Below are 10450 nucleotides of genomic sequence, written 5' to 3'. Positions count from 1 at the left end.
CCCCGCGTGGGTGCGCGTCCAGCTCAACGTCGGCAGCGTCAAGGCCGTCGCGGAGAGGCACGCCCGCGCCGTCGACGCCCGCCTTCCACCGCTGGTGGTGGTGGCGGCGGCCGGTCCTTCTTCTGCCGGTGAAGGTGCATCTGCACTACTTGATGACAACACGGACGGCATGGATGGCGAGAACCTCGTGACAAGAGCTGTTGATGAAAGAAGCCTATGCTCCATCGACGCCGAAGAAGTGACCGGCGAGAGTACTGACGTACGGGCCACGGATAGTTGGCAAGCTCTGTGAACTGCCAAGTGGGTCGCCGCAGTAAGATAGAGCAAATGTCTGCGTCTATATGTGTGGGTCTGAATAAGATTTAGATCGTCTGTTTATGCAATATGATTCAGAAATTCAGAATCATAAACAAGTTTTTGTACTGTGTAGCGTGCAAGATGCAACATGCAAGTTCCATAAATGGCAACTGTCCTATTTTCCAAGTTGCCCAAGACGGTCATCGATGTTACGAAGCTACAGCCCCTACCACATCATCGAGGACATGTCCAACGAGGAGCTAGCCAACCAGACCGACTCGATCTGCGACCGCTCTCGTTTCCGGCGCCTGCTGCTCGTGCCCCTCCTCTATACATGGCCAAACGGGCTGCCCAGGCATGGCACGACGCCGCATGGCACGTCGGGGCACGGCGGCGCTGCCGTGCCGTGCCGCGTAGTGCCGCCGTGCCGGCATCCCGGCCCAGACACGGCACTATAAGTTATTAGTTGCGCCGTGCCGTGCCACTGGGCATGGCAGCCCGCTCTCCAGCCCGTGCCGCCCCTGGCCATCGCGCCGCGAGGCCGCTCTCCAGCTTGTCAGCACAGAGGCTACCACGCTGCCGCGGGAGGTGGAGTGGCCGGGGAAGAAGATGCGCCACCACCGCCACCGGCAGCGCATTGCTCCGCCACCGCTGCCGCCGACCGCGCGCTGCTTCACCGCCGCTGGCCGCGTGCCGCGCGCAGATGCGCCGGCGGCGGCCGACGTGCCCGCCGCTGTTGCAGATGCGCTGGCATGCCACCAACCTGAGGCCCTCAGGGCATGGGGGAGGGAGCCAGCCTGAGGCCCTCGGGGCATGGGGGAAGGGAGCCATCGAGCCGGCTTGAAGCCCTTGGGGCATCGGCGCATCTGAGGAAATGAGAGGAGGAGAGAGAGATTGAGAGAAGGAAGTAGGGTTTGGTGTGTGAGAGATGCTTATATACCGACGGCTCTGGTTCATCAGGTCGTATCTAACGGTGGAGAATAAATAGGCCAGATCGTGCCAGCCCAATAATTGTGCCGTGCCTGAGCCGGCACTACGGGCCGACATAGCGGACTAGGCATGGCACTACGACCGGGCCGTGCCTGGCACGGCCACGACGGCAGCCGGGCCGGGTCATGCTTCTTAGTGTCATGTATGTGCCGCCCATAGTGCCCGTGCCAAATGGAAATCTATACCCTCCACTCCCACACGCATGCACACGGGCCCAGCAGCGGCAAGCGGGTGGTTGTGGCAAGTTGGTCTCACTACAACATTCAAACACCAGATCTACTTTCGCAACATCCAGATGAAACCTTTAGAACATAGGAGTACGTATAAAACAGAAGAAATATTTGGGACATACAGTTGAAACACCAGTGCAAAAATGTGCAACATCACAATCTACTTTTAAAACATCCAGATGCAACACTTGCAACATACAAAAGAAGACAGATGAAACACTTGCAACATACGTGTTAAAAACAGATGAAACATTGGGGATAGACACTTGCAACATATATACATTACAACCATTGGAACATATGCAACATCCTGATTTACTTGCAACATCCGTATGAAATAATTAAAACATACATCTGAAACAACTGAAACACTTAAAACATAAGCTTGCAACATGTCTGAAAACTTCTAGAAACACTTGAAACACGGCATCGCCGCACGGCCATGACCTACTTGATGGGGAACTACGGTGGTGCAGGCCTCCCCTTTCTGCCGACAACGTGAGGTGGATGGGGGTACAGGCGCATGCGTAGGCCTCCCCTGCTTCTCCTTCTGCGACGGGCAAGGTGGATCGGTGCGGCGCTTGATGGTGACGCTCCCGAGATCTTGTGCTGGCGTGAGCTATTGCCGCTCCTGGGGAGAAGGCCATGGCGGGTCCGGCATGAGCTATCGCTGCTCTGGTGGAGAAGGCGGTCGACGAGCTGGAGAAGACCGCGGCGGGCCAGAGGCACGGTGGAGAGGGTGGAAGGCAGACAGCCGAGAGGCGCGATGGAGAGGGATCAAGGCGGGTGGCCGCGCTCTGGCACGGTGGAGATGCTAGCCGTCGGGCCTCCGGTCGCCGTGGAGAACACCAGGGCAGCGCGGCGGAGCACGGTCATAGTGGAGCGCGTCTGCTCGAGCCAGTGGCGGACCCAGGATTTTAGAGTAGGGTATGCCCATGGCAAGAAAATATTTGGATGAACAACATAAAAAGTTCACAAGAGCCAAGACATTTGAATTTTGATTACCTCTGAACATAGCAAAGGCCAAAGGGATTTGAATTTTGATTACCTCTGAACGAAAAAATCAAATCGAGGTACTGGAGCAGTCGGGCTCACCGGCTCCTGCGGCTCGGGTCGTGCCGAGCGAGCAGCTCTGGCTTCGCAGCTGCCGGGGGGAGCGGGGCGGCAAGGGGGGACGGGAGGCGCCGGCGCCGCGAGCGGCGGCGCGGCGCGATTCCGCGTCCGTCGAACTCGAATGTTCCAAGCTGCTGGCTGCCCTACCCCTACGGCAGCCTCCTGATGGGTTTGGGGAGTGGTGAATTGGAGATTAGGGAGTGGGAAGGCCAGATGGGCCATTGGGCCATCCGGTTAGGTGTGGCCTGTGGGCTGCTTTTCAGTTAGATGCGAATTACAGGCAGAAAATAGTGAAGAGTCGCAATTTTGAGACCTTAACTATATTGTACATGTATATACCTCTAAGAACTACTAAATTTTTTCTCAAAAATGTTGGGTATGCCTAGGAATACCCGGACACAACTGTAGGTCCGCCCATGGCTCGAGCTGTGGTGATTTTTTTCTAGAGAATGGAGACAGCAAGCTACGGTTAAGAACTTGTGGACGAGAGGTTATGACTATCGAGCTATTGGGCTGGTGTTGCGGCCTACGAACACGAGTGTCCGGATCGGAGGATCGGACGTACTCACCATAGCATTTCAGTATTTTATGCGTCTAACCGATGCATACGACAGTATTACATGCGGAGTATATGGCAAGTATTTTGGGCTGTTCGGATGCCATTTTGTTGGGATAATGTGAAGGAGGGAATGAAGAGCAAAGAATAAAATGAGTGAAAACCAACCATTGCCACAAACTTTATGTGAAATCTAAGAACGCAAACATTCAGAATTATCTAGGCCCTGTTTTTTAGAGGCCCAAGCTGCAAGTCTGGCTGGCCCAGGCCCACGCCCATCTGCGAGTTTGAGCTTGTTGGATGCACCAGATGAACCGGTTGTCTTCACTTCTCCAACAGAATCCACATATGCTGACTTGTCGTGATTAGAGATACTTGGCCACGTTCGGGTCCTTGTGTTGAGGTACCTTGCACCCTGCGTCAGGGACGAAGTTAGGAAAAAATTTAGAAAGGGCTAAACAACGGCAATTAGTAAGAAAAGAGGTTCAGCAAATCTCAGCCCCTCCTACCTGTACATCTACAGCTGAAATTTCAGACGACGGCTCAAGGGGCTTCGTTTGCTCGCGAGCGGTAGGGTAGCCCCACCGCTGGCTCCGTGCCTACCCTGCATATATTATGCGGTTGGGATGGATCAGGAGTCAGAATATAGAGCTGGGGACGCCGATGGATTATTTTTAGGTTGGATGAAATTGAAATCCTGTCCGGTTTGAATTTGGTCCGTATTCCGTAATGGTTCAGGTGGGTTGATGTGAGATTGTAGAAAATTTAGCCCACGTAACTATGACATTCGGTCTGGTTTAAACTTGATCGTTGTGCTGTTGACAGCGTGAAGCGTCATGCAGGTGCAGGACTGGCGTCGCCCGTCTGTTGATCAAGCTCTACCAATCCACGCCATGCAGGTGCTTGGCTTGCTGGTTTCAAGATTGCTTGTACGAGTTCGGTTGGCTCGTTCGTATCGTTGCTGGTTCGTGAAAAAGTACTGCTGGCTAGTTTGTGTGAGAGAAAAATACTGTTCCGGCTGAAAATTTACGATCGTTTACGACAAGCCACAGCCAAACGAACAGTGTTGAGCACTTGGACTCCTTGAAGTAATCGGGTTATCCTACTGTAATCTTCCGATAATCTATGTTCGACAGATTTCACTAATTCATATCCTACCCTGGCACCCTGCACGTACAACTGCACAAGAATATCAGAAAAAAAATCTCTGTCTAGAAACTCGGATTTAGATCGGAGAATTATTTATGTTAGTTTTGCCGTTATTTAGTAGTATATGCTTTCAGAATTTTTTGCATGAAACAAATAAATTTCCGTTTTACACGTTCCAACAGCTCCGTTGTAGTCATACTCGGCTCTCACCCGAGAGACCCGGGTTCGAGGTCCCGGCAACCGAACTTTTTATTGTGCTTTAGTTATTTTTGTACTGCTGACTTGAATCAATTTGTTATTGCTGTGCCTCTGTACTTTTTCACTTACTGATGAAGTAATAACAGCAGAGTTTTTATTTACTGGAGGACGTATTGGATACATTGATGAAGTAAAAACAGCAGAATTTTTATTTACTGATGAAGTACTGCACACAAGCACAAATTGATGGCCAGTTGGTGCACCAAAATCGAGCATCTTGATTCAGGAATTCTTTTATATCTGGATTTGCTAAATCCTTCGACAGCTGTACTGTATATACATGAGCAACCAATTTTGCAATGAACCATCCCGAGCATGGATCCCCAGAACTCCTTCCCAGATCTCTGAAGGATGGCCGGTCGTCTGCCTCAATCTCATCAAGACCCCTTTTTTTTCAAGAACACGACTTAACGCATATTTCATTAACAAGAAGTGAGACTGCCTCAAGACGATTCATGCTGCTGCTGCTGAAGCTGAACCCAGGAATGGTAGTCCCTCAGCAACTGCTCTCCCAGCATGGGAACAAGCATGTCCAGCAGGCCTTGCATCAAACTGCAACAGAATTCAGTGGAAATGTCAAATCCAAGTGTCATTATGAATTGTGAAAACTGATCACAATTCACAATACAATATGAACCATCATAATTTCTATTAGTCGGTAAAGTGTCTGCATGGGGTCTTTCAGAGCTACTAGTTTTTAACAAGATTCAGGTGGCACTGGTGCTCTCTTCCAGAGTTTGCTCCTAAATAACACATGGAAATGTGAAGAATGTACAGGCAGGCATACATACAGGTTGCCTGGTTTCTCCACTGCTGACAGTGGAAGCATGCTGAATGGCTTAGTGTAGACCTGTAAATTGCAATCAGCACACTATTAGCTTCGTATATTCTAACTTGGAAAAAAAAAGAATATAAGAAACCTTACAGCCGAGTAGTGAATGGAAAGCATACCTCCAGAGTGACCTCCAAGCTGACATCGATGTCTAGGCAGGGCTCCTCGGCATCGTCGCTCCACGTTATATGGTTACTCATAAACGCTGCCAAAATTCAGTAGTTTCAGAAATCCGAATGATGGGGGAAGAAGAAGAACGCATCATAGATTTTGCAGAATAGCTAATCGATCACATTCACATTGATTGTGGAAGAACACTTGATTTTCAGAATGGCTAATCGGTGGCACAAGTGATGAACAGACGCCTGAACTTACCTGAAAAGAATTCATTCTGCTGCTCGAGTGCTTCTGAACCCTCAAACTGAAAACATGCAGGGAAGAAGCTCAGATCAGTGAATGTTCCGATCCCTAGAGGAGACGAGGATCAGAAAATCATGGAGGTGTTGTTTGGATGCATGTGTATCCACTCAATCCACGTGTGATAGAGTGTAATGGATAGCGATGAATACACGTGCGGCCTGAGGCGGCGGTCACGTACCCTGCACGACAGCATCTCAATGGTGCAGTCGGTGCTGGTCGGGGCGACGCGGAGGTCGAGCACTGGCGCGACCTCGAAGCCGAGGAGCCCGATGCGGCGCAGCGCGCAGGTGAACGTGCCGGGCCCGGACCCCGCGGGCGCGGGCGCGAAGCTCTCGAGCGCGCCGGTGTTGAGGAGGGACTCCACGGCGTCCGGGTGGCGCAGGAACTCGCCGACGCCGACGCCGGAGACGCCGTCCGGCAGCGAGACGCGCTCCCGCCGCCTCGCCGACAGCCGGGCCCGCCGCCCCGCTCGCGCCGTCGGTGCCTGGCCCGCGCCAGCGCCCGCCTCGGCACCGTCAGCCTCGGCGTCGCCGCTTGCCACTGCGACCCTCCATGCCAGACGGTCGCTACGGCTCTTCGTCTTGGCCTGCTTGCAGCTGGAGCTGCATGTGGGGATGGGGATCGCGATCGGCTGGCGTTCGGAGAGGGAGATGGCTCCAGGCTTGGCTGCGGCGAGCCTCATTCCATCGCCTGCTACAGCTTCAGCCGCGCATGAAACCAACCACTGGCTGTAGGAGCTTATCGTGTTCGAGACTTGGAGCGCGTTGTACACATGGACAAAGATGTGTGGTTCCTCCTGGCATGCTGTGCTGTCGGAGTGAACCAGTTATTTTTTCAGTACTCTTCCGTCCCAAATTAAATTAGTTTATTAAATTATTCTAAATCAAACTATTATAGAAACTAGTATTAATTTTTATGACGCTAAATTTAACTAATTTTTTTCACTAGATTTTTTTTCCACCCGAGTAACCTCATTTCCATTAATTTGAATTAACAGAAATATTTTTTTTCACTAGATATATCATGAAATATATTTTCAAAATGTACTTACTCATAAATATTGTTACCATTTCTTATAAAGCTTGTCAGATTTGAAATTGTCTACTTAGGGTGATTCTAGAGATTGTTTTGTTTTGGGACCGAGGGAATAACAATTTGTAAACTCTTGTCTCACAAGTTATGTGCAAGAAATCGTTGATTCATGGCTGGGGAGAATACAGGTTGGATGAATCTAAAATAGAGCCTTTTTCCGATTAACCTTCTGCAAACAAAATGCTTTGTGTTTTGGTAAAATTTCAGTGTGACTCGTATGTTCCAAAAGAGACACTGGTACGGGGGGAGATTCATTAACATTGTATAGAGAAATAGATAGTTCTAATTAAGCTGTTCTCCACGAGGCTCCACTGTCTACGAGCTTGATGTATGCATCCCTGAAGTCGTCGAAAAATCTAGCTTGGTCCTCTGCATAGACCCTGATCCATCTGCAGATTTCAAGCATGCAACATTTAGCATTTTCTTGGCCCATCTAATTCCATGTAGCCACATGCTAAATTTTTCTTACGGAATTAGTACTTGAGGGAAAGAGATGTTATCGAGGAAAGGCGGTGTAGTTCATATTTCATCAAACTACCTTAAGCACTCGTCATCTTCGGTGAGTGCCCAGTCCGTGCGCAGCCCAACCATTGCCGCCATGCCAGCTTCACAAAGGAACACGATAAGCCCACACAGTAAGTTTTGATGATTAAGCATAAACATCAAATGGGTTATGATGGACAAGTCCTCTCGAAAGTCCAAGGGAGATAGAAACAGGATCGAAACAATTAATAAGGGCATGCACTTACTTGAAGATGTTTGCGGCTTCTCAAGGAGCACCTTGAAATAGGTGTTATCGAAAACAATTGGACTCCCAAATCCTTTACCTCCAATTGTGTGTGCTCCAGATAAAACAACCATCTCCTGCACCCTGTTAAGTACCAAATATAACTTTAGACAGAGTCTAATTAACACAACCTGGTTTATGGAGCAATGGCTAGAAGGCAGAGGGATTAAACATAAAATCTGTTCAAATATTGCCAGGTCAGAGGAGCTGAGGTCCACAAAATAGACCAAAATTAAGAACTGGAATTCACAAAATATATATAATTTGAGAAAAAGGACAACTCACGAAAAGCCCTTCTTGCTGAATAATGTTTTTAAGGAAGTTGCGTCCAATGTTTCTTCAGGAAGTTTACCAGTTGGATCAGCAGTGCTGCAAAAAAAAAATGAGTTCTTCAGAAAACTACTGATACAGAGACAAAACACAATCTGGAATATATAGCTTTCTTAAATTGTAGGTTAAAGTAGTAAAATAAAAATTCACTGTGATGTCTCACCTAGAATCTAATCTTCCTAGCCTTACTGGAATCTCAGGCCCACCACAGAGCGCAACTGCCTCAGCACCAGCCACGGCAATCAAATCCGCCCATGACACTGTCAGCAGAAACAGCAGGAAATTTGACTCATGTGAAACACCGAAACTGGAGTCCATAAAGAAAGTGCAAGCCAGCAAATGGCATAATTTACATACCTTTATGAACGTTGTCAATTCCTTCTTTTGCTTTTCTTAGTATCTGTTCAATTATGAGGCAATTAAATACACATCAACTAAAGGAAAGATAGTATCAAGAAGGATATGATATTATTCAAGAAAATAAGTAAAGATAAAGCAATTTGTGTGGGGTAGGGGGAGTACACCTTTATGGATCTATTTAGCCCAGTATTTTCAGGTCTGTCAACTTCATAAATTATGGAGCCATTCATGCCACCTGAAAGGTATCAATATTGGTAGTCTGAGGAAAGGAAAATATGTCTCTTTGCTGAACTAATATAGCAATGAGATAGCAATCTTACCAGTGTATGCACCACAAATGGTGTTATTTCTTTCCTTTTACAAATAGAATTTATATCTCCTTAACAATACCATTTTGCATCATTTTCATAGACAAAGGCTTTTTTTTCTCGAAAACACAGAAGAGATGTGTATCATTATATTAAGAAGTTTTCTTATACAAATGCTACTAAAAAACCTATCAGTTTTCTTAGTCCAAAGAATTTGATAGTGTACTACTTCAACCTGAAATCAACCATGGTGTTAAGAGGCTAACCTGATTTGTCACCAATTTCGAAAGTCCCTGCATCATGGAAAACCAATCGAAGCACACCAGCAGCTTTGGCTTTGGTTAAAACATTCCTCACACCACTTCGAATAATTGATGCATCATATATCTCAGCCCTGTGCAATCAACCAGATAACTTCTCTTATAAATAAAACTATTGTTTTAGGAGCAAGAAACAGATTTTAGGATCTTTCCTTTACTAGATCACTGTTCCAAGTTTACTAGATTCGACTATGGCTCAATACATGCTTCTCCTTCTTCTTTTTGAAAGAACAACAGCAGGGGAAGCCCCCACTGTTAGTAATTTATTAAACCAAAAAGAACCAACTGTACAAAAGAGACAGAACAAAAAACAGCAGCAAAGACGGAAACAGGTAGCGGCAGGCTGGACCAAACTATGTACACAAATCTATCCAAGAAAGGAAGGGAGAGCACTTGTTTTCAGAGATCCTGTGAGCTTGTAGGCGAGCTTCATCTATTTAGCCCAGTATGCTTCCAAATCTCCTTCTTTCAAATATGGCTCATTACATGCTTCTCCTTCTAAATCCATGTTCACACAGTATTTACCATTTGAAACATCAAGAAGATGCTCTTTTGAATGTCGGTTGGTAATTTTAAGAGCTGAATAGCTAAATTCAGTGATAATAATGCACTTACGCAATAGAGATGTTAATACGAGGAATCAGAAAAGGGAGTAAAATGGCAGAAGCAAAGTCTCTCCTTCTTATACGCCAGGATGATCTGGGACCTGGAGCCACCAGAGAAGAGAAACTTTGAGTTGACTATACTAATTTCCATGGTCTGGCATCAGCCCAAGCAACAAAAAGTTTCCCATTGTCATTAAAATATTTACAGCTTCAGCAAAAATGATTTGGAACCAAGTGATATATGAGGTTCTAACTGAAACACAAAGCATAAGAACTGCGATGTGTACCTGAAATGGAATCTTCAATTTCCTGCTGCTGAGAGAGTTGTGAACATACTGAATCAGCAGCACGCTTACTACCAGCTGCAGAAGCTTTTATTACCAGCTTCCCATCTCTTCTACCTCTGTACATAATGACTTCTCAGGTTATTTGTTTCCATGTAGACGAGACTGCATCTGCAAACAGGAATGAGAGTTCTCTAACATCACCTGCAGGCACGGCTACTGTAGCTGTAGTAGAAGCAGCTGGAGGAGGAAGACGACGCAATATAGGGGATATTGGTGAGCTCCATCCCCTTTCCCGGCTTGCCTTCTCTAGTAACAGCTACCAGCCTGCCACAGCTCTGAAATGAAGAAAAAGAAAAGAAAAGGACACAACCCACTAGTCAGGCTATCTATGCCTGGCTATCCATGTGTGGTTGCCAACTTCCGGTCCCCACGAAGTCACTTGGATAAGCTGTGTTCCAAAGATATTTATCCCTACATTTTTTGTCCTACAGCTATGCCTCCAAAGACCCTTGCTTA

At 47.4% G+C, this 10450-nt stretch overlaps 1 protein-coding gene across 1 annotated transcript; it reads right to left on the bottom strand.

Moving 5' to 3' along the window:
* Window positions 1-4665: 4665 nt before the first annotated feature.
* Window positions 4666-10352, bottom strand: LOC136476813 (uncharacterized). The gene is made up of 15 exons (XM_066474768.1): window positions 10136-10352; window positions 9935-10050; window positions 9658-9748; window positions 8989-9116; window positions 8579-8649; window positions 8412-8454; window positions 8218-8314; window positions 8010-8093; window positions 7687-7808; window positions 7476-7542; window positions 6024-6654; window positions 5801-5846; window positions 5545-5630; window positions 5385-5443; window positions 4666-5145 (listed from the first exon to the last, which is right to left on the bottom strand). The coding sequence occupies exons 1-15, from the start codon at window positions 10216-10218 to the stop codon at window positions 5037-5039; spliced, it is 1833 nt and encodes a 610-aa protein (XP_066330865.1). The 5' UTR covers window positions 10219-10352; the 3' UTR covers window positions 4666-5036.
* Window positions 10353-10450: the final 98 nt, after the last annotated feature.

The sequence above is a fragment of the Miscanthus floridulus genome, chromosome 8, assembly GCF_019320115.1.
Source record: "Miscanthus floridulus cultivar M001 chromosome 8, ASM1932011v1, whole genome shotgun sequence".
Classification (NCBI taxonomy): domain Eukaryota; kingdom Viridiplantae; phylum Streptophyta; class Magnoliopsida; order Poales; family Poaceae; genus Miscanthus; species Miscanthus floridulus.
The sequence above is the reverse complement of the archived record's forward strand: the minus strand, read 5'-3'. Positions and strand labels throughout refer to the sequence as shown.

Excerpts from the sequence above, each read along its gene's own strand:
- LOC136476813 (XM_066474768.1), bottom strand. The coding sequence starts at position 10,218 with ATGGAGCTCACCAATATCCCCTATATTGCGTCGTCTTCCTCCTCCAGC. Across the intron at positions 8,315-8,411 it reads AATTGACAACGTTCATAAAG|TGTCATGGGCGGATTTGATT; the intron begins GTATGTAAATTA and ends TTCTGCTGACAG. Across the intron at positions 5,847-6,023 it reads TTGAGATGCTGTCGTGCAGG|TTTGAGGGTTCAGAAGCACT; the intron begins GTACGTGACCGC and ends GCATGTTTTCAG.